Consider the following 24,834-nt stretch of genomic DNA (forward strand, 5'->3'; position numbering starts at 1 on the left):
ATATCCAAAAATTTAACCAAGAAAGTCAAATTTTCTAAATACAAAAAGACCATAATTCTGACAAAATGCATATCAGTGTTATGGTTTTTGTCCTTCTTTAACCAACGCCGACGACGACGCTTACAATTTAAGTGACTACAAAACCTCCTAGATTTCAAACATCAGACGAGCTAACAAGCAGGTAGAAAGTTGTATAGCAATTAATCTCACTCTGTACATGTATATGGTTGTTTTTTTATTTTATTTTAAAATACTTTTAATGGTACACGAATGCCATTTTTGTTTTCTAAACTCGATAACACACGTGCATACATTTTTTTTATAATTTTAACAAACAAACTGGGCAGACCATTTTGGACTGTTAAAGAATAAAAATATTCCAGTTTTCTTATCCGGCTAGTACACAACGAAAATGTGTTTTAGTTAATATTTTGGAAAGCATTTACCTATATCGTAAAAAAGTAAACTTGAAGTGATCGGTGCTTATTTATTAATTTTGTAAAGTCAGCAAAATGTGTATGCTAGCTAGCTATCGCCATAAAAAGGTTGTAAAAAAACTGTATGTAAAATAAACGGGATAGAGAGAAGTAATCTTATCTAATACGCATATATTATCAACTTAAATGATATATTTTCATATAGGCTTTTGCAACGTCAAATAAATTGCTTGGGTATACCTGTAGGCAATTTCATAAAATACTATTCAGATATTCATTTTGATAATATGCAGATACTCATTTTGATGCTATCTTTGACAGCCGAAAGAATTCTCTTTGAATTCAATGTAGAACATATACATGTAGGTGGAAACGAAGATAAGACAATTAAATATCGCAAAGCTATACCTGTTATTCTATATAAAATGACCTTTCTGTATATGAGCCGCATCATGAGAAAAACTAAATAGTGCGTTCCCGACCAGCATGGATCCAGGCCAGCCTATGCATCCGCGTAGTATGGTTAAGATCAATGCAGTTTGCTAACGGTTTTTCTATTTGCAATAGGTTTTGACAATGAACAGCATAGATCCTGACAACACTGCGCGGACGCGCAGGCTTGTCTGGATCCATGCTTGTCGCAAAATGCACTATGTAGGTTTTCTCATGGCGCGGTTCATTTATGTCAATTTTGATAATGTCAAGGACACACAAAAGACTTTCCTCTAAGATAAACTTGAAACAAATAGATGTATGTATGCAGGCGTAAACCACAGGAGTCTGAAATTCTATCAATAAGACCATAGAAGTCTGTCTTTACAAAAAACACCCCCTATATATATAAAATAAACACCAGGAATGAAACGTCAAAAACCCAAGGTCTCCTGAAAATACGAACGGAACACAGGGTGATTGGAATTTAGCGAGCGTGATGAAGAAATAACACTAAAATATACCTACCACACTCGACAGTGTTCAAATCTGATACACTTTACAAGAGTAATCAGACATTTTCTGAGGTTTTCTGAGATTTTCAGCTGTCGCCGAAGCCATTCACTGACGTCACAACAATAACAACAATTACAGCGCCGGGATGAAAACAAGAAAGTAGCAATTCCCATACTGTCTTACCTTCAAATTACATACCAGACATTTTCATATTGATCTATTCATATAAAAAAGTCATTGTACACCAAGTATCAAATTTTACTACTGAAATTTAGATATTCCGCTGCATCGAAAAATAGATTCTCCCAAGTGTAACCTCCCTTTACGGTTTTTCCCAGTCAAATTTTGTAAATTATCTTTTTACTGCAAAAGGAATCTAGGGGATATTATATACTGATATAAACACATAAATATTCTAATACTTATTTACTCGATGTACAAATTTTAAAGGATAAAATAAGTATTTTATTTTCATCCCGGCGCTGTAATTGTTGTTACTGTTGTGACGTCAGCGAATGGCTTCGGCGACAGCTGAAAATCTCAGAAAACCTCAGAAAATGTCTGATTACTCTTGTAAAGTGTATCAGATTTGAACACTGTCGAGTGTGGTAGGTGTATTTTAGTGTTATTTCTTCACCACGCTCGCTAAATTCCAATTACCCTGTGTTCTGTTTATAATTTCAGGAGACCTTGGGTTTTTGACGTTTCATTCCTGGTGTTTATTTTATATCGCATCTGTTTATAATTTCAGGAGACCTTGGGTTTTTGACGTTTCATTCCTGGTGTTTATTTTATATATATAGGGCTTTTTTTGTAAAGACAGATTTCTATGGTCTTATTGATAGAATTTCAGACTCCTGTGCGTAAACATAGATAAGACAATCAATTACTGAGATTGTTCAGCAACGGAGAGTGTTAAATATAAATCGACCTTTAATTTTTTATATCAATTTGATTAAACAAAGCATTGAAACCAAAACCGACCTACCTCTGTGATCAATGTAGAACAAATGTACATGTATATGCAGGCGTTAACATAGATAAGCCAGTCAAACACTCTGTATAGATTGGCCTTTTATTTCGTCGTTCCTTTCTGTACCTAAATCGTCAGAAATAATGTATAAAGGAATTAGTATTATTTGTTTGTTGTTAACGTGGACAACTACTGCACGTAAGCATTTCTTTATAAGTCTAGACTGTTAAAATAATGTAAATTGTAAATTCACCGACAGCCATAACATGTAAATTGCAATTGAGGTTTACACAAATATTTTTATACAAGAATGTTCTCGATTTAAGATGAGAGTTTTTCAAATCAATGACAAGGTGATAAAATAGTAGAAATATTAGGTAACCATTGGAAGTTTCAGTAACGTGACAAGTAATACACATTGATAGTATTTAAGAAAGACAGTTTCATCCGATCATTTTGCTACGTTAAAATAACCACAAAAAATGGAGTATGTTTTCTGTACGTATATATATGATTGATTTTAGAGTGTTTTCTTTGCAAATATAACTACACTGTTCTTGCCTGTTTAAAAAACAATTTGATCCAAAGTTTCGTTATATGACCTTCAAAAATAGCGGTCGACGTAATTTGATTTGCCAAAAAAGAAGAAAGAAAAAAACATGGCATTAGAGGTAAAAATAGAAAATCTTTAATCAATATCTCTCATCCGTTAACCATGCTAGCTGTAAAACTCAGGTGAGCAATCGTTTAACCATCATGACCCACCTGCTTTTGTGCTCTTTGTAATATGTCAAGGTTATCACATATATATAATCTAGACACGAAAACTGTCAGTTGTAGTTTCAATTTCGAGTGATAACAAACATGACAATAAGATAAGATGAAATTATATGAAGGCTCCAGATACTTAAGAAAACTCCGATAGAAGACCTAAGCTATGTAAAGGTCTACCTCCTATAAATAGTACAACTTCATCTATGGACAAGGAAAATGTTCATATAGTACGGTGTTCCGTTTGGACAATCGTGACTCTTCATTTAATACTTAACCACGATGCACGATGGTACGATGACGAAAACGCGATGGCACGATGATGAAACAACGATGGTTCAGTGGTGGAAACGTGATGGCACGATGATGAAATCGCGATGGTGCGATGGTACGATGGTGAAATGTCGATGTATTATCGCGTTTTCATCATCGTACCATAGTGCTATCCCGTTTTCATCATCGTATCATCCTGCCATCGCGTTTTCTCCTTCGTATCATCGCGTTTTCACCATCGTGCCATCGCGTTTTCATCATCGTACCATCATGGTTTCACCATCGCACCATCGTATCATCGCGTTTTCACCATCGTGCCATCGCGTTTTCATCATCGTACCATCATGGTTTCACCATCGTATCATCGCGTTTTCACCATCGTGCCATCGCACCATCGCGATTTCATCATCGTGCCATCGAGTTTTCACCATTGAACCGTCGTTGTTTCATCATCGTGTCATCGCGCCATCGCGTTTTCGTCAACGTACCATCGTGCATCGCGGTTTAGTATTAAATAAAAAGTCACGATTGTCCAAACGGAACACCGTAATAAAGAGACAATTTTTCCCGTACTTCGAAATATGTCTGTTTTCTTTTGATTTACTGTATTCCTAAAGAGTCTTAAACTATTTTTAAAGTGAGCGATTGTCCTGCCGGATGGATTCATCATGGGTCTTCATGTTACCACTTCAGTCATGACACCGAACCCATGCTTTTAGCTAGTGTAAGTATTATTGCTGGTTCTTACTTTTTATTCAAGTGATAAGATAAGTTTGTTCCCGTTTATCCGACCTACCTATTGCTTTTTTATGAACAATTTATTACGATTCTGTGCGCAGCCGTTACTCGAATCAACAAATAACAAATAAGTATATTTTGTTGTGAGAATATTCAAACAACCACGATAAATAATATACTTTTTACATGACTTTTCCATTCGTAACAAATAAGAATCATTTATAGTGCCTACAGCTATTTTTGACTTATATATGGCCAAAGTACCACTTCAACAAATAACAACTATACATTTCCATAAAGTTTGCACAGACTATTTTTTTTAAACATTTTCACGTATGTCATAAGAAGTTTGTAATCAATTTTAAAATCGATATTTAGTTTGATTAGATCATTAGATCATATTAATCCCCCGATCTTCCACGTAAAGACTTGAAGACTTGCCGTGATATAAGTTCTTATATGTTTACATAGATATCATGTCAACATATGGGAGGTACACTCGTGGAGATTGAGTCTGCTGCTGAAAACAATTTCCTCTTTGCAGAGGTAAAGCGACTGAAAGGTGAGATATAAGACTATGAGAATAAAAAGATTGCCTGTAAACGTTATTGAATATTCAGCTAAAAAATAAAGAGCAGTTTAAAAAGCTTTTGAACGATAAATAGGCCTACGCCATTTTAACACAACCAGCAAATCCCTATATACACATTGAAGAACATCAGTCAACGGTTTTTTGCGATAACCAATGCGCATGCAGTGACGTCATCCGATCCAGTTGCGTGACACGGTCGTAAGAAGTAGATGCCATTTTTTCGTTTTCAAACGAAACAATGTATCACTCTGTGATATATTTTAACATATTAAGAACTCAAAACACGGGTAATTCTACTATAAACAGCTATTGGGAGGAACTTATTGTGTTTTAAATATTTTTATATTTCACTTACACTTATAACTGCCATCAAGCATTTCTATCCTTTATGATCACCTGCATCAAATTAGTGTGCACCCAGGATCATGTGCAAATCGCCATAATGAGTTCAAATGGTCAGGTAATTTCAATATTCATTGTAAAATTCTTCAAAAGAATAGATTACATATCGTTATACATCACCCTACTTAAACGTGTTTGTAACAAATAAACACACATTTATGACAATTCTAGCATGAAACTGCTATTCGTTTTCGGGGGTGTTTTAACCGGAGAAAAAGTGTGTGTTAACACAAAAAGTACCCCGCTTACGTGATGTTATAACATCCTGTTGTATGCGCGTTCCGTGGCAAAGCGTATACATACGCATTGCGACCCCAAAGGAAAATTAAAATTAAAATGACATCAACGTGAAAAATACTCAGATATTCCCGCGCATTTGATGGAACTTTAATGACGTTGAGCAAATCGAATTAATTTATTGTTTTTTCCACATCTTATGCTAGATGGTGTTAGCTCATGTTTATTTCGTGTTACATGTATAATCTTTAGAATCCATAGGGACACTTTTACGGCCTTGGGTATCAGACCAGTCCCTCGGAATTATGCAGACAATATAACAATTGTGTTACAGAATATCGGCGGTATATTCAGCTACTATCTTTTACCGATCTAGTGACAATTTAATTAGAGCAATGTTTACACAAAAACATATTCATATCCAATATAAAACATTCAGCATCTAAATACATCGAAATGTTACAACTTCTGGTATGGATTTACTGAATTCATGACTATATGTGTTTTGTTCCGATAATTCTAGTGGGTGCTTTGATTGGACTGAATGATATTCAGGAAGAAACTGTTTGGCGTTGGTATGGAAGCGATAGACCGTTAACGTCAACAGGATTCAAGAACTGGCATTCTGGAGAACCTAATAATGCAAATGGTGATGAGAACTGTGTCGTGATGTCCGAAGTTCAAGGGCAGTGGTACGACGGGCCTTGTCATCATTCCTTTCACTATATATGTGAACAGTCAAATGGGTATGTATATTGATATGCATTCTATGTTATCATACTGATAAGAAATAAATCCAAAGCTCTCTTTCTGATGATTCACTTTTGAGAATAATGGATGACATTCTTCTCTAATATATTTCAGATGAATCCAATTAAGTGCAATATGTAGGGAAGTATCAATGTCACTTTCCTTCGGCTCTTTAAAAACGTGTTAATAATCAAATACAAAATAAAATTTAAAAATTGGAACTACAGATACTGTTTAACTGATTTTGTTTTCTAAAAACAAAACTAGCTGATTTTGTTTCCGAAGGTTAGAGTGAATTTTAAGTACTTCAGACCAGTCCGCATTATAAAAATTATGATTATGAGGCATACAGGATGTGTGAAAAAATGTTATAAGCACCTCGTTCTGCAAGTAGGTTACATCAATTGGAAACAAGAAACACTGACATAACTTCATTGCCTTAAAAATAAAAAGAAAGTATTTTTTAAGTCGTGATAAAGCAATGTTACAGCAACATCTACTTAAAATTTTCGGAAATTTTACGGGATTTTATACAATTCTTACATTGAACGGAACCAAGAAAAATTAGATTGTTTCTGTTCAACTACTGATGAAAAGTAACCTAGCCAGTGCTCCTGGATACCGAAATAATACGCATTTGTTCTCCATAAGTAATATCTAATTACCCATTCGAATAAGAGGTAGACGATTAATGATTTAAGCAAATTTTCCTTCATCATGTCGTTATGGAGAACATACGGAGAACATACGCCTCGCCCAAGAAACAAACTCACGACAGCGCGATCTGTTTTTATATGCAATCTCCCTGTTGGAGGGTTAACTTTAAGGTCTTGCAAATAGAAAAAATTGTACTTGTTTCATAACCATTCAAGCAATTTCTCCTTAAAAAGTAAGCATTTGTTTGAAAAATTACCAGTTCCGCTTTGCTGGTGACTAATGTTTCAAACGCTTTGCGGACACGCTCCGGAACATTGATATTTTGTTGTAGATATAGTAGGAATAGACACAAGATCCAAAATAGATTTACTTCAAATTGGTTCTTTTATTTTTCAGACAAGGCGAAATTGTTGGATAGCAACAGAGCCGCACAATGAATAAATCTTATCAGGGAGAAAATATTTTAGACATATTAGATAAGTTCGATAATATTTAGCACCTCTCTGATATCTATAGCAAAACTAACTGAATAAATAATTATATTGAAAATGCATTACTTTATGTTATTCCAATATTAATACAAGTGTTCAAGTGTTTGAAACCGCAGATTCATCGTTTCGTCTCCATCGTTTCCCCTTACAATAGCACTCCATTGTTTTGGCATCTCTTCCCTGTTCACTATGAGTGAGTTATTGCTCCCACCTTAATTTTGGCTGCCGGAATGTTAAGGTGGTCCCTGATTGTTGTTTAGTCCTGCTTATATATGTGCTTTTGTGTGCTTGTTTATGTGCTTTTGTGTCTTGGGCGATGTCCTACAGAGTTGTTATATCTTATTTGTTTGTTTATCAATATAATTTAGTTTTGTGTGTATGTATGTGTGTTTGTCTGGCACATGAATGCCTGCGCTGCTGTGGTTTACAATTAAGTGTCACTGTGATCAAGGAACATTTCCTTTGTAAAAACACCCCTCTTCTAGCCCGCCCGCTTAGCTCAGTAGGGAGGGCATTAGTTTACTGATCAGGGGTTCGCTAGTTCGATCCCCGGGCAGGGCTTAAATTCTCCGTGAAGATTTGATTAAAAACATACGATTTAATTAAACACCCATCACGACCTAGTGACCTATTTTTTTCACTCACAAAATCTTCATGTTATTCATTCTTGAAATACAGGTAATATACAGTTATAGTACAAGTTTTCAGATGAAAAATTTAGGCCATTCCTGAATAAATGTGTTTTGAAATCTTCATCTGCAAACTTATTCAGTCAATCTCTTTTCAGCATAATTTCAATAACATAGATGTATAACTATCTGACACTGTAGAAACAAAATGTTATTGAAATTTCACTAAATACGCTGATTTCTGTACATCTTGCTACAGTTATTTAATAAAATGTTAAGACATTACACACACTGTCTTGGCCTAATATATGTCACTGTCAATTTGTAACTAGATACTTGTTATTTCTCATTTTCGTCATGCAAAGCATGTATAATTACCATCATGGAAACACAAAAGAATACAATTACTTTAAAGACATTGCGTCTGAAATCAGTCTTCCTCTACCTCTGATAATTTATGTGTGAGTGTTGGCAGTTACTTGGGAGAAGGTTTGAACTGGTACACAATTCTGGAACACTAGTTAAGCTAACTGCTCGTCGTTACATGACTGAAAAACCGTTAACCAAAAACAAACAAACAAATAGTCCTTGTCTAACTTTCCCCCTAAACCCCCAACCCCCATCTCCTTTCTAGCTTTTACCCCTCCCACACCTCTTAAATCTATAATTTACATAAATTCTTGGATTTTTTAACCAATCTGTCAGTAATATTTTTCCGTTATAACTTCTTTTGTTGTGACCTACTTTGCAAATGCTTGGCTCTGCGGCTGTGTTTGTAGTGCTCTGTGCTTCCGAGAAATCTTTCCTTCCCTATCATCTTTTTTAAATCATCTGCCCCTTATGTGGTTTCAAATCTCTCTTTGGGCGTTCTAATTCTCCATTTGATGAAGCCATCCAAATGGCTTACGGAAGGTTGGTGGTTCTGCTCCATTGAAACTAATGTAGGAAGGTGTTCACCCACCATGAAAATCCGAAAAGTCGCCATATCACCTATAACTGGGTCGGTGTTAAATCCAACCAGAAACTATATTGATTCAAGGACACGTACCTACATTTTAAGCTCACCCGAGTACGAAGTGCTCAAGTTGAGCTTTTGTAATCGCCCTATATCCGTCGTCCGTACAGTCGTCCGTCGTCAACAATTGGACCAATCTTAATGCAACATTGAAAGCTATCTCAATAAAATCTTGGACGAGTTTTATACTGGGTAATCTGGGGTCAAAAAGGTCACTGGTCAAATCAAGGGAAAAGCTGGTTTACACTCTTGTGGCTACATTTATGATAATATCTCTACGTAACTTTGTCAAAATGTCAATCTTGATGATTTTTGGTCATCTTCGAATCTGGGTCAGATGGGGTCAAAAAGCAGGTCAAATCAAAGTAAAAGCTAATTATCACTATTCAGGCCACATATATGACTGTACCTTCATGACATATAATCAGAATGTAAATCTGGCCAATTAAAATCTGGGTCAGCAGGGGTCAAAAACTAGGTTGCAAGGTCAAATCAAAGGAAAAGCTTGTTAACACTCTAAAGGCCATATTTTGTCTGTATCTTCATGAAAACTGGTTTGAATGTCAATCTTGACAATTTGTAGGTCACCTTTATGAACATTACTCTATGTAACTTGGTCAGAGTGTTTATCTTGATGATTTTTAGGTCAAACTTGTATGCATCGTCAAAAACTAAATCATAAGCCTTAGGTCAAATCGCGAGAAGATCTTGTTAACACTGTAGATGCCACACTTATGACGGTATCGTCATGAAAATTGGTTGAAATGTCAATCCTGCAAATCTGAGTTAGGTGGGGTCGAAAACTAGGTCACAAAGTCAATTCAAAGGAAAACCTAATTAACAGTCTAAAGGTCACATTTATGACTGTACCTTTATGAAACATGGTCACATCGATAATATTTAGGTAAAATTGAAATCCGGGTCGTGAGGAATAGAAAAAAAATCCAAGTCACCAGGCTAAGTAAAAAAAATACATGCTAACACTGCAGAGGCCACATTTATGTAAATACTTCTATGAAACTTAGTCAGAATGTTAATCTTTATGATTTTCAAGTCAAGATTAAATCTTGGTCATATATGGTCAAAACTATGTCAACACTGTAGAGGCAACAGTCACGACTTTGTCAATTTGTTAATCTTGATGATCTTTAGGGCAAGTTTTAATCTGGGAATGTAGGGGTAAAAATGGTCACCAGGTCAAATCAAATGAATCGATAGTTTACACTCTAGAAGCCACGTTTATAATCACATCTTCATGAAACTTGGTCTGAATGGTAATCAGGATAATTCTAAGGCAAAGTGAAAATCTTGATTAGATGAGATCAAAAACTGGGTTACCAGTTCACATCAAATAAAAGCTTCTTAACATTCTAGAGGCCACTTTTATGACTGTATCTTCATGAAACTAGGTCAGAATGTTAATCTTGATGATCTTTAGGTCTAGTTTGGACCATGGAATGTGACCTACTGACGTACAGCCTTGTTTTTTTAAGATAAAGTCATTAAAATTTTAAAATTTAGATGGCATGTATATTTTTGCACACTTATCAAAAATTGAATTTCTGTGTTCATGAATGTGACCTACTGACCAACTTTCTCGTTTTTCAAGATACACCTTGAAAACTGGATGACATGTACAGTTTTGCAGACTGATTTTAGACTAAATTTCTATGACCATGAATGTGACCTACTGACCTACTTTCTTGTTTGTTTTTTTTATAAGATACAATCTTGAAATTTGGATGAGATTTACAGTTTTGCATATCAATTTTAAATCTGACTTTCAGTGACGTTAACTTTGATATACTGACCTATTGACCTTCTCCCTTAATATCGTAGCATCAGTTTGACATTTTAAACAGGCAACTTATATTGCTCAGGTGAGGTATCCAGGGTCATCATATCCGTCTTTTTTTCATCATACTAGAGTCCTATCGCAATTTATTTAAAAGCATTGCTTTTAAGACGGGTCGATGTAATGATTTGTCGATTTGGAAAATATGATATAATTCAAAAGCGAATTATGTGAAGCATAAGTGAAATGTCATACATTTCAAACATTTCTACAATCAGAACAGGACAAAGATGATAAATGCACATGTATCCGTGTCATTTCACCACATTTGATTGAATTGTCTATCTTATGTATTTACTGCCCAGATGAGAAAGAATTAATAGCCAAAAATCTAGAGCTGCTTGCATTTGTGTATAAACTTGGCCTGACAGTGCAATTCCAGACTCAGAACTTTATCTGTATTCAGCGCATGGATACGGAACAGATATAATGATGGCTTGTGCATGTATATTCGGAAGAATTTGTCTTTCAAAAACAGAAATGATGACTATAAATTTAGAGGCAAAATGTATTAAACTGTTTTAACCCAAATCCAAACCGATTATAGCTGGTGTTACCCACAGACCTCCTCAGAACTTTTATTCAATTTCGTGACTTTCTACAATCTGAAACAATTTTGCTTGGTGATTTTAACATAAAATTTTCATGTTCTAAATCTGTATCTCGTTTGCAGTGTTTTAAATCATATATGTTTTTAATTAAGTGATTATTGAACCAACTGGAGTTTGTTCAACAGGTTCAACAATATAGTACTTAATTTCAGTTTCAGATTGTGATAGAATTTCCCAGTCAGGTATTATTCATACTACATTTAGTGATTGCAGCATGGTTTATTGCACAAGAAAACACAATTTTATTTCGGTTCTCGCAAAAATGTCATTTTCAGATCTGTGAAAAACTATTGCAAAAAAAAATTTTTAAGCTAATCTTTTGTCCATGATTGGAATCCTTTAACTGTATGTGACAATGTGAATGATGCATGGAACATATCTAAACAATTGATCTGTGATTGATAGGAGAAGCAAACTAGAATCAAGCAAAAATCACAGCCATGGAGGGATTTTGACATTTTGTAAGCAATACATAAAAGAGATAGAGCATTTCATAAATATTACCATAATAAATGTGAGGGAAAGTTTTAACTCACTAAAGATCTGAATGAATAAAGTGCAGCACCTAGTTCACAATGATAAGAAAGAAAACTCTTAATAGGCTTGGGTTGCCTTCTAAGAATGGATCTACTGACACAAGTTCAATATATTTAAAAATTGACGTAAACATAAACATTCATAAACATTCATTGCTGAAACTTTCAACAATGTTTATACTGTGGCAAGTAAACTTGTTGACAGGCTTTCTAAATGCATACACAATAAATTTCAATTTGGCTTTAGGAGTAGATTTTCCACTGAATCAGGTCCTGGAATGGAAAAGATAAAAGAAATATAGTCTCTGCAGAGAGCATTTGTTACAGTGGACCACTCAATTCAAATGTCGCCCAGCTTCTATCTCTCTGATAGACAGCAGCTTGTAGATGATTTTTTTTGTACATTTTCCTCTACTGCAGAAGTAGCCTATAGTGTACCTCAAGGTTTTATACTGATGCCTTTGCTCTTTTTAATATATGTTAATGAAATGTCAGCAGAGGTAAAAATGTTACTGTATACTGATAATTCTGCTATTTTAGTATTACGTAAATGTTTTGCTAATGTTGAGCAGCTTTCGGCCGGGGAATGACTCTAAGTAAGTCAATGGTTAATTAATTGACAAAAAAATGCCACTACATTTACGCAAAATTGAGTCAACTGTCTTTGATTCGAAACCCAAACTAAGATTAAAGTCCTGTCTTGATATTAATCGGTCACATATCTTGAAGTTACCTTATATCAACAATTATCGTTTGGTTTAATGGCAGGCTTTGAATTTGCTTTGTCTGTTTTTTCAGCTGAAACTTATATTCCTTCTATTTTCATAATATTGTTATAAAATTATACGTTTGTCAATATTTTCTGTTTATGTATACCGAAATCTCTCTCTCTCTCTCTCTCTCTCTCTCTCTCTCTCCATGCATTGAATGGGAATTATCGCCTTGGCATGCATGTCTACCGCTTTTCAGAATCGACCGAACACAACTGGACGTTGTTGCGAATTGATAGATATTTGCTTAACGGATGTTTATGTTTCGAACCAAAATTATATACATCATTCGATTGCAACGAAAAGCGAACTCTATCTAGATTTACAGCAAAATAACTTAATTACTGCCAAATTCGTCATTATGGCTGCTTTTTGTGAGGAGATAACTCCAGCAGGTTGTTTCAGTATTAATATTTTTACGTTTCTAAATATATTAATTTGGTAGTACTAGTGAAATGCAACTACAGGCAACCGGAAAAGAACAGCGAGCTTTGTCCAAAATTTGTACAATGATATTAAGTTTTTCGATACGATTTCAATCGTTGGGAATTGCAGTTACAAACAAATTATTTTCTAGAAACATTTCAATTGCTTACATTTACTCGTTACCAGTGCAGATGTAACGCGAATACCTCTTAGTATGGTCTCACACTATTGTAGCTCAAGAAGTTTTTTCAATGCTTGCACTGCATATTACTGTAGCTTAAATCTTAATAACTTATGACTGTTTGAGACCGATATTACGTTTACATATGAATTTTGTGCTTTTTTTTCTCGTCCCAGCCGCATACTTCGCATACTTGGTTATCTACAGTGATTTGGAGTCTGATATCTTAGCAATGCTGCATCAGAGATCATTTTATCTTAATATGAGAATTGCTGTTATACCTTCTTACAATATATCCATTTTATAAGAACATTTGACTACTGTTCCAAAAGGTCCAACTGAATTTAAGACTCATGTGCACATGCTTTTTAAATTTATTTTTCCTAAAGACCATTTAGAACAGACATAAAACTTTTATTTTTCTACGAATTTACTTGGTGACCTATGTATTGATCCTTAATTATAAAAGTTTCTGTCAACACATATTCTACAATTATTACAGATTTTATGTTTGTAATGCCCTGACCTCGTGTTTGTTTCAGACGCAACATGAGCCAGTTTCGAAACTGAAGCAAGCAGTCATTCTGCCAAAGTATTACGTCTTCTTTGCTTTGTTCTTGTTTCTTCTCATGGGTTGAACGCCTTTTTTCAAGAAATTCAGTTATGTTACGACAGAGTATTAATCTAAAAATTTAGAACAAATGATTTAAGACATGATGTCTTTTATTGAAACTTCACGGAGAATGTAAGTCTCGCCCGGTGATCAAACTCACGACGCCCCCTCAATCCCCATCCCTCCTAGGCGGTCCGTAGATATGCGCTCTCCCTATTGAGTTAAGGGGGTGGTCTCACAAGTGTAACGTTCATATGTACACGAAAAAATAGATCAGATTGAAATGTGTCGCATTAATCTTACCCAGTGACCTTTACAGATCAAATACTTTTTCTTGAACTCGATTTTTAATACAAATATGGTTAAAAGGGTTCATGTAAGTCAGATCAAATACTTTTTCTTAAACTCGATTTATAATACAAATATGGTTAAAAGGGTTCATGTTAGTCTGTTACGTAATATGGCTTCTTGTAAGATTATAATAATATGTCTCTGGTTGTAGATGAAGATGGGATTCCATCTGTTTTTTTTCTTTTCTTCTATTATTTAACACAGTAACTTAGTTTCTGACCCCGGGAGACCAGATTCAGATGTGTAAATAATTGTCATTTGCATAAACATACCTTAACAAATTGAAGCAGTTGCACCGCATTGGATCGTTCAATGTTGGTGTCAGTCATATATTACTGCAAACCGTGTATTTCTTACATTAGTTTGAAGCCGCTTTTCATCATGACAGAAAAGGCAAAATATTAATAATTTCGTCTTTACTTGCACCAACCTGACATAAACGTCTTGCGCCGTAACTGAACGGTAAAATGAAAGATCAAAGATGTAGTGTCACACTAGCCAATCGTTGAAATTAATGATGGAATATATTGCAATATACTGTCACATTTATCTATACAAACCGCCATTAAAAATGTCAAAATGATCTATAAAATATGTTGTCTATCAAAATAAGGGAAACTGTTCTCCTTTCAGGTAAAATTGCAGAGTAAATGATAGGATTTTAAGGTAGTTCACATATTCAGTCAAACATGTGTATTGTGGGGTTTAAGGTTCGGTTTGAAACTTGTATTACGTCTTTCCGCATTTACATTAATACTGAAAATGTTACTTGGAACTTATGTACCAGAAACAGGTGATCTGAGTCATTCAAATTGTCGATGATGAGTATCAGTGCACAATGGACATCAGATAAAACTGGATCAAACTAATAGCCTGCTTGTTGGTTGTAAATTATGGTTTTAAGCAATGAAGACAGAAAATTTTGTGTTTTTATGCAACAATTCACTGTTCGTATGTCACACTTATTACGTCATAGCGTCAAACGTCATGGAGGCGCTTGAAAAGAAAACATCACAAAACATGCGTATAATTGCTGGATGTCGTCAAGGACGCCTCATAATAATCCTTGATATCGTGTTAGAATCGAAATAATCTCAAACTGATGACTTGCTTTTGAATAAAATCATTTTTTTTTTGTCGATTAGATTAGTATCATTATATCTATCGCATCTGAACTCGATGACTTTATTCAGCGACAAATCACTATTTGGATTATATCATCTCTAACTTAAACATATAAAAACATATAAATAAACTGTTAGAAACTGCTTTCTTTGTTTTGGACCCTGGTAATTCGATGGTGTTGCGCACGGACTGCTAAATTTGTTCACAATTTTGACTTCATTAAATCATTTAACATGAACAGTAATCAATAAGAATGCCAGTTGTCTGATCCAGAATGGTGAGATAGCACTATGCTGAACTATAAAGACGTAAAGTGCGGTCGATATTTGAACGTCAAAAGACGTCACCGATAAAGGCCGTTGGTGAGTCGTTGACCCTGTGATTAGCAGCACATTACTACCAATCAATGTATCGGAATATTTCCGAATGTCACTGATTTGATACCCGGAATCTTAACTTGAACTTAGATATGTCAATATCTCAGGACATGGTGAAAATGCAAAAGCCTAACATGTTCAAAGGAGAAAGAATGGTTAAAGGTCTATACAGTATTACTGTCTTTGTATAAACTTATTGAAGAAAGAAAGACAGAAGTAAGACGACAGATAAATAATGTCACTCTGTTATGTAATAGTTTAAAAGTCTAAAATTAAATGCGACAAAAAGCCAACACTGTACCAAAAGAACATCTTGTATATCTTGCGAGGTGAAATGTTGGTCTTATGTTGATTTAACTTGAAAATAAAAAATCTTGAAAATCACTCATTCATAGGTATCGAGAAATGAATAAAATGTTATTTTCTTGTTGATTTATTGAGTTATATTACAAACAAAATTTCATTATATGCTTTCATTTTTAACGTATTTCTGCTGTAAGAGAGTTTACTTATTTATTATCACAACGTCCGATGATTTATTTATAGACAGTTTTATTCATTGTCAGACAATCTTCCTATCCAACAATTTCCCCGGATCTGAAAAAGAAGAGAAAAAATGAAGTAAAATTGCGTACATATTTTCAAGATCTGGACTGAAATGTTTAATGCTCTAAAGCGGATGAATAAAGCGTCTCGAATTTTGCTCGCCGGCAAAACAATTCCCAGTTTCGAATTAACATACGATTTGATATCGCTGACTCAGCGTTAACAGAATAAATAGGAAAAACAGCCTTTGTAAGTTTGACCACCAAATACGATCTTGAACATTGGAAATATCCCTTCTTGTTGATATAATGACTTCAAGTTAATACCTTAATTTGTAGAAATTATTAATAAACATCGTTAGCGTGGCTTTAAGCATTATCATAACACCACTGGCATTATATAAAACACGAACTTATGGACTGTGCCTTTAATATCCGCGTATGTAGTACGAATATTTACGTCATGATGACTGTTAGATAAATACAATTTGGACATTTAGCTTGTTTGGCTCATTGATACCGTACACATAAGGGGGGAAATATTTTTGACTTTTGGCCGGCAAATCATTTTATTACATGCCATCAGAAATAAGTCTGCATAATTAGTTACATCCTCAGTCTTAAATATAGAACTTCCATGTTCACAAACTAAGAACCGGTGATTTTATAGAGAGTTATTCCCTAGTCTAGTCTAGACTAGTGAAAATAAGAGTTTGTTTAAATTGCTTGTCAATATAGTTTGCCAGTCCGGCTAGTTCAGTAGCTAGGAAAAATGACTCTATGAATCTAGAACCTCTGACCCAAATCTGAAACTGGTGCAGTATCCAGATACATTGGTTATCTTGTCTTCCGTAACTAAAAGTAACTAAAATGAAGCACTGTGTAATACTAGTACTTGTCAAATAAACACAGCTATATTCAAATGATTTAAATGTAAGTTATATCGTTCATACCCATACGATTTTTCACAAATGTAGTGAAGTGGAACATGACAATGTCCATCATACCATTGACCATTAGCAGGAGACATTAAGGCACAGTTTTCGTCGTCTTGCAAATTGTTAGGTTCTCCAGAATGCCAGTTCTTGAATCCTGTTGACGTTAAAGGTCTATTGCTTCCATACCAATGCCAAATAGTTTCTTCTTGAATATCATTCAATCCAAGCCAAGCCTCAACTAAGATAGATTAAGAGTACTATACATCGTTAAGTCTAATCACAGGCCCAACTAAGATAAATTAATAGGAAAGATACATCATAGGTCCGATCCCAAGCTTAACTAAGATACATTAATAGTAACGATAAATTCTAGTCCCATTCAAAGCTTTACTAAGATACATTAATAGGAAGATACACCATTAAGTATAATCAAAGACAAAACTAAGATAATTAATTGGAACGATATACATGTACCATTAAGTCCAATCCAAGGAGGGGTTTCTTAGCTAAGATGCAATTTTCGTACATGTACTTAAAGGTCCATAACTAAGGGAAAGTGAGTTGGCAATTTTTTTCATAGCCAGTGCATAGACTTCTGCAAGACACTAAATAATGAAGATTGGCAGGTCAAAATTTACAGAAGGTCTTTGGAACTCAAAGAAATGTATGTGTATTATGTTGAAATTTCAATGAATCGACAGAATGACCCCCCAGGTCTTTTAAACTTTCTTCATACTTCATAGAAAAATAATTGTACATATACTGCGATTTATTTCGAATTTATACAAACCAACATTCATTTTCCAATAAAATGAAATAGTTTCTGTGCTTTTTAAAAGAAATTAAAATGTTCACTTTCCTTAGTATTGGACCTTTAAAATTAATTTTTTTTCCAAGAAGTTTGAAATCTGAGTATTTGTGGATATACAGCCCTGCACATTGTGGTTACATTATCCATGTTAAAGTCCAATACTGCCCGATATTTCTAAGATACTAAATTAATAATGTTATCAAAGAGTCACTTGCTTTCATCGACATGTTGGTAAGGTCTTTTAAATCATGCCTATATATATATATATGTTAATGGGAACACAGTAACAACATTACTTCTGTTTTATCAGCATTTACGGTGCATCTATGATACGACCCTCAAAACGTGACAAAGCCTGACTTTTAGCTTCTGCTTCTACTGGCTTAAATGACAAGAACAACAGAAAAGCTTTGGTTTAGTAACGCATTAGTGAAGCATTCCACAGCATATACATATTGCACCAACGGGTTAAGTATACGTTACGTAACTTTTGGGATCTAGTTTTACTCTAGGGACACTATGCACTTTCAACACAGGCGCCGATAACTTACCACCATACAAGCACACCATTTGATAGTGACTACTAAGACAGACGGCATCCGATCACATCTGACTTTGAAATGGTGCCCAAGTCAGTGTAAGAATGTCTGATGGTTAACGATGTGAAAAGTCTCGGATAGTTGAAGTAGATTGAGAACCATAATACACATGTTATTTTGGGATTGAATGCTGTCATTTGAGAGTTTGTTCGGTCAATCTGGATTTTCAATAGAGCCGACTCAGTAGGGGAAAAGGTTCTATAAACAGACTTCATTCCCTCAAGGATTTTACGCGATTACAACAACCATTTTCAAAACATTTGAAACGGACATTCTGAAGCAGCTTTGTTACATACCCTACAACTATGGAATGCACCTGTATGTTTTGGAATAAATGTTTAGATTTTATCAAAAATCTTCAATCTGTAAAAGTCATGTAGGTACATGTATCGGAGTTTACAGGATTCATTCAGAGATTTTAGTAGCACTGGTGTCACCTCTACTTCTGTCGCAGAAGTCTAATTTACAAAACAGATCGTAACTACATGGTGTTCTGCACAATATGAGCCCACCTGATCTGACCTAAGTTATTCGTCCTGTTTTAGTTTATATCATTCCTTATGTTTTTGATACTATTTATGAAAAAGTACCGACTCAGAATTGTCCTCTTTGAAAGAATATATCAATTGAGCATAGTCTTAAATGGACATGCATGATTGCATAGACCAGAACTAGTAACTGGCTAAACACGTTTGCAAGTACGCATGTAAGCAGTTATTTGATATGAATAAAGAATATTCTATTCATTTAAAATACATGTACTATTTAACTTTGTGTACTCATTACATTAAATAGTAGGTTGTTTCTGTTCCTGAAATAGTCTGTGTAAAATTAATGGATTTATAATCAATAAACGATTTTGATTTACAGTAAATTGATGTTTTGATTGAGGAAATAGATTATTACATCATATCAATTTTTTAATGATAGAACCGTAACTTGCAATATATATCAGTGAATAAAATATGCAACACATTTTTTTGCAAATATTTGTCGTGTCTATGGAAAGTAATATGTTAAGTTTAGCGGCTATTTTTAAATCGCGGACAAGTTTGTCACCTTGGATATTACAACTTCCTTTCGTTCTCGTATTCAGATGCGAATGTGTTCGAATGTTTGATGTTTTTCAGACAAACAGCATAATTTTATGAAATTAAGTCACAATATGGCGTCATTGTAGTATCACGCACAATTACTTCAGTTTTGACAATTAAGCTGTAGGTTATTAGTATTTCATGGTAAGTTTCTGCGACATATTATGATACACTGTAATGTCACTTTTCATTAAACAGATTGCGTTTGGCGTGTGTATGATAATTTATTGCGGGGATATCTGTTGACTTTAGAATGTGGTTGGGGTTACGAGTTAGGTTAGGTGCTCATCGGAAACCGGTTTAAGCTCTCCTGTAGTGATTTATGCAACTGACTGTTCCAAAGCGATACCCTACTGTGTTCCTTAATTTATTCATTTTGTCCACATGTATTTGTGTGTGCGTGCGTGCGTGCGTGCGTGCGTGCGTGTGCACGTCAAAGTACTGACAGTTGTGATTTGGGGAGACTGCGCTTTTGGAACGTGACGTTTCCTTTTGAATATTCATCCTTGTTTTAATGTCAAAGTTCTCAAATTTGTATTTTCGACATGACTTATTTGCCGCCAGATAGATAAACTTAATCTGAAACCTGCAACTTGCCTAACAGTAATACTTGTAAAATGACTTGATACCTTGTTAGCACTTGATTCATGAGCATTACACTGTAGAGTTTTTATGAGTTAAATTCATACAAAAATAAATTCCAGAATATATATTACGAATTAAATTTCAAAATATCTACTTTGTGATACATGTCTCCCTGTCCGTATTTTCGATGCTCTCTGTTTCCAGGAAATTTTCCCTTAGCCTTTTAGGACATGCTAAAGTTTTTTTTTATAAAAGCATCAAAGTCAATTATTAAAGGTATGTTATTTGTTAATATCAGCAACATTGCACTAATACACTTACTTTTCAAAGGTTTTATCTGGGCAAAGAGAAATGCATTTTCTGCAGCAGACTCGATCTCAACAAACTCACAACCCATATGTTGGCATGATGCCTATTAAATAAAATGAGAATAACATGTAAAGATTTAAACAAAATCAGTAATAAAGAGAACCATAAATCTATGCGTGAGTATTTTATAAAAGATACAAATATGATCTTTGTTAGCTAGAAAATTCCTGACGTACTTTTACAGTGTAACCATCGATCGAATAAAAAAAACAACATAAGCCATAAAATATACATCACTCGACTTTCAAAATCGCTCAGATTTTTAAAATACAATAACAGTATCTGTATGCATATTTATTTATAATATTCATTTTTGTACTGAAACAAGTCCACTGAGACGGGAAATAGGGTATGTTTTTGCAAAATTGTTGATTTACATATTAAACAGATATATTAAATAGTGAGCACATTAAAAGTCATGATGTAAATCCCATGGAAAACCTTTTGGACTTATTGAAACAACAGGTACAAACATGGAACGTGACGTCATTAGTGAGTGGCATAATATCGCTCAAAACATCAATCATGGAAACTTAACTTCACGAGATGCCGGTGCCTGGCAGAAAGCAATGCTAACGGCAAGTATACGCGATATTAATAGGAAGAAATGGTATTGTGATTTTGGGTGAAATGGATGATGTTGTTCACACTGTTATTATCCGGTGATTACGATGTTCCGTTACATTTTATTGAATGCTATACCGCGATGCACGATGGTGCGATGGCACAATGATGAAACAACGATGGTACAATGGTGAAAACGCGATGGTTCGTCGGTAAAAACGCGATGTTACGATGGTATGATGATGAAATTGCGATGGTACGATGGTAAAACCGCGATGGTACGATGATGGAAACGCGATATTACATCGACATTTCACCATAGTACCATCGCACTATCGCGACTTCATCATCGTGCCATCGCGTTTTCACCATCGTACTATTGTTGTTTCATCATCGAGCTACCATCATACATCGTGGTTTATGATTCAAGAAAATGTCACGACCCGTAATTGCACACGACGGTTATTTTCCAGGAGCAATATCACAACATGATAAAAATGTTAAAGGTTAAAGAAGTGATACCACACGTGTTCGAATGTACATTTATCATCTGTTTTAACAACAAAATGATGCTGGCCAAAAATGTTAAAGTAAAAAATACTTAATAGAGTACGTACGCTAGCCGTTATCATGGGTTCCTTGTCGTGGCTGATGTGATAGCATGAAGATCCATGGTGTAACCATCCGTCAGGACAATCGCTTACTAAAAAAAAATAAAAAATAAACTTTTATAAGTTAACCTGACGTAAGGGCCAGGGTGAGCTACCTACTGCTATAGGGTGGATATAGGGTATATGTCGTCCGTCGCCCGGCATTCAAAACTGTCCTTAAACGACTTCCACTGAACCGCTTGGTGGATTTTCTCTGCACTTAGTCAGAAGCATTCCTGCATTGCTTTCTATCATGTTTGATCAAAATGTAATGGTTTCGCTTGCCTGTAATAACAACCCAACAAATACCAGAACAGAAAACTTTGATTTGACATTTTCTCATGAACTGCATAATGGATCTTCACCAAACACTTTTGCCGCATCCCAGTATAGACGTTTCGTAAATGTGTTCAAATTATTATGCTGATACAAAATCTGTGACAAACACATTGGTCAGCGATATACGTATAAGCTGCAACCAAATATTATATTTAACAATTGTTAACGCTCAGTCGCCTTGGACAAATTAGAATTCAGAAATAAATTTAATGAATTTTATGAATGTAAGTCAGTGTTTCGCATGATGCTTCATATGGAAAACCATACGTTTCTGATCGGGACGTGTAAACTCATTTGTCAGATGTTTCTCAGAAACAATAGCCATTAGTCTCTCCCGAAAAGTGTTCACGGTGGCTTCCTTTAATCAAACTTTGGACCATCAAAGAGGAAAGTATTTATCCATTTGGAATATTTCTGAAAATATTACTATTTCATGAAAGTTCAAAGCTCAGAGGTAAGATGTAATTTTACATAAAGTAATAGCTAGTACACGTAATTTTGCACCAGTTGTGATCAAATGTTGTAACTTGGTCCAAATTATAGTACGCCACAAGACTCATTGTTTTAAACATATTAAAATAGTGGAAAACATGAATTAAAAGAGCACGTGTTGGTGGTTAGATATTTTACATTAAGTACTAGCTTGTGATACACTCTAAAGTCCGTTCCAGACCGGTGTCTAGAGCCAAAATTGAAGCCACAACTGTTTCAACGAGTAGAGAATTAATGTCCGCAATATTTCACTTGCTACTAATTTTCGATGATTATGTAAATATATCCGTTGAAAGAACTGTTTTGCATGAATAGATTAACGATGTCAACTTTTGAGTGTCATTGTACTAATCAGCAATAATTTGTTTCATTTATGGTAGCGGATAGCAGTTAAAATCAGCAAATCAACAGTTTTCATGCGACTACGTAAACTGGTCAGCTATTTTCGGCATATTGCGTCCGTTATTGTAGAGAATTCGTAATCGAAACGGAAAATTTTGATTGTTTTACTTAGTTAAGTTTTCCTAATGCTAAAATGATTAAGTAAAAAATAATATTTACATGCTTTTGAAGTCGAAAGTAATAGAAAAACAGCAATTTTTACAGCTTTATGCATTATTGTGAATGCTCATGGACTTAAATAATTTTATAGATAATATAGGACGTGTCTTGCACTTATGCCACATCGTCAGGTAGATAAGATAACATTCGAATACAGCTGTAAAGCTGAATATTTTAGCGGTCTACTATTTCCAAAAAGCAACAAATGTTATCATAAGGTTTAAACGTAATTATTTACTTTTTGCGAGTTCATTCGTCTGTTGCAAGGAAAACGTCAGTTGGTTGCATACTGTTCTATACTTCAAAGGGATATTCTAACAGATTTTATTATTGTCTGTGGTTTGACATAGTGATCTAGGTTTTTACCTTTTATCATCTAGTTTCGAGTAACTATATGTCACAGAGGTAAACATTTTGACAAATGTTTATGAAGATCAAGTAAAAATATGGTCTCTTAGAGTGTTAACAAGGTTTGCTATGCAACCTTGTGACTTCGTTTAAGACCTGTGGATGCTCAGTTTGAAACAGGCCTCTAGTAAGACAGACATTATGTTCTTGGGGTTATCACATAATAAGATATGTGCAATGAGTTCTTTGTTATTCTTTACTGAGTATATCTCAAAATATAGAAAGGTAGGGTGTTCAGCCAAGTAAATTAATAATAATGAAACACGCAATAGCAAAATAACACAAAGCAATAAATCAACAAAGAAAACTAAACTAAGTTATATGTCGAAATTTTCTCTTTGAAATTACGATTGCCCTACCAAAATGATATGACATACTTGAAAAAACAGGTTATCAGTCATTGTTCGTTAAAGCTGGACTAAAAGGAATTGAACCAAATAATATACAATGTACAAGCAGTTGATAAGACAAGGGACAATCCTTGGGATTCCCTGAGCTGTAAAGACTCTGTAATAATACAGAAAGTAGTTGTAAATGCATTCGTGAAAACTACATGAGCCGTGCCATGGTAAAACCGACATAGTGGCTTTGCGGCCAGCATGGATCCAGACCACCTGCGCATCTGCGCAGTCTGGTCAGGATCCATGCTGTTCGCTTTCAAAGCCTATTGCAATTAGAGAAACTATTAGCGAACAGCATGGATCCTGATCAGACTGCGCAGATGCGCAGGCTGGTCTGAATCCATGCTGGTCGCATAGCCACTATGTTGGTTTTCCCATGGCACAGCTCATATGTTTTATACCATATAGATCTGTCAATTGACATGTACATTGCACCTTACCGTTTAGAACGCCATTGTGTGAGGTTTGGTCTGCGATGAATCAAAACTTGTCATCAGTCCCTCATTTATCTTTGATTCTAGGTAAAGCTAACTTTGTCAGAAAGAACATTTCAGTTAAATTATTTTAGAACATTTTAAGTGCAGGTAAACAACAAGTTAACAAACATACATAAATCTGTAAGATAATATCAAATAAATAACATAAGTGGGTAATACTATACTATCAATTACATGATAACAATATTTTGAATTCATTATATCACATGTATTGTTTTTCATA

General features: G+C 34.6%; 2 protein-coding genes across 2 annotated transcripts; one reads left to right on the top strand and one right to left on the bottom strand.

The window, feature by feature from the left end:
- The first annotated feature begins 2,267 nt into the window (after positions 1-2,267).
- LOC123561447 (perlucin-like protein) lies at positions 2,268-7,328 on the top strand. Its single transcript, XM_045353821.2, has 5 exons — positions 2,268-2,556; positions 4,041-4,126; positions 4,612-4,702; positions 5,895-6,117; positions 7,175-7,328. The coding sequence occupies exons 1-5, from the start codon at positions 2,502-2,504 to the stop codon at positions 7,194-7,196; spliced, it is 477 nt and encodes a 158-aa protein (XP_045209756.2). The 5' UTR covers positions 2,268-2,501; the 3' UTR covers positions 7,197-7,328.
- An 8,853-nt stretch (positions 7,329-16,181) lies between these two features.
- On the bottom strand, positions 16,182-23,412 carry LOC123561439 (C-type lectin domain family 4 member M-like). The gene is made up of 5 exons (XM_045353811.2): positions 23,306-23,412; positions 21,881-21,966; positions 20,652-20,742; positions 17,257-17,479; positions 16,182-16,355 (listed from the first exon to the last, which is right to left on the bottom strand). The coding sequence occupies exons 1-5, from the start codon at positions 23,358-23,360 to the stop codon at positions 16,334-16,336; spliced, it is 477 nt and encodes a 158-aa protein (XP_045209746.2). The 5' UTR covers positions 23,361-23,412; the 3' UTR covers positions 16,182-16,333.
- Positions 23,413-24,834: the final 1,422 nt, after the last annotated feature.

Source organism: Mercenaria mercenaria, chromosome 15, assembly GCF_021730395.1.
Source record: "Mercenaria mercenaria strain notata chromosome 15, MADL_Memer_1, whole genome shotgun sequence".
NCBI classification, from domain to species: Eukaryota; Metazoa; Mollusca; class Bivalvia; order Venerida; family Veneridae; genus Mercenaria; species Mercenaria mercenaria.

Excerpts from the sequence above, each read along its gene's own strand:
- LOC123561439 (XM_045353811.2), bottom strand. The coding sequence starts at position 23,360 with ATGCATAAAGCTGTAAAAATTGCTGTTTTTCTATTACTTTCGACTTCA. Across the intron at positions 20,743-21,880 it reads AACCCATGATAACGGCTAGC|GCATCATGCCAACATATGGG; the intron begins GTACGTACTCTA and ends TTTATTTAATAG. Across the intron at positions 16,356-17,256 it reads ATTTGTGAAAAATCGTATGG|ATCCGGGGAAATTGTTGGAT; the intron begins GTATGAACGATA and ends CTTCTTTTTCAG.
- LOC123561447 (XM_045353821.2), top strand. The coding sequence starts at position 2,502 with ATGTATAAAGGAATTAGTATTATTTGTTTGTTGTTAACGTGGACAACT. Across the intron at positions 2,557-4,040 it reads AACGTGGACAACTACTGCAC|TGAGCGATTGTCCTGCCGGA; the intron begins GTAAGCATTTCT and ends CTATTTTTAAAG. Across the intron at positions 4,703-5,894 it reads AGAGGTAAAGCGACTGAAAG|TGGGTGCTTTGATTGGACTG; the intron begins GTGAGATATAAG and ends CGATAATTCTAG.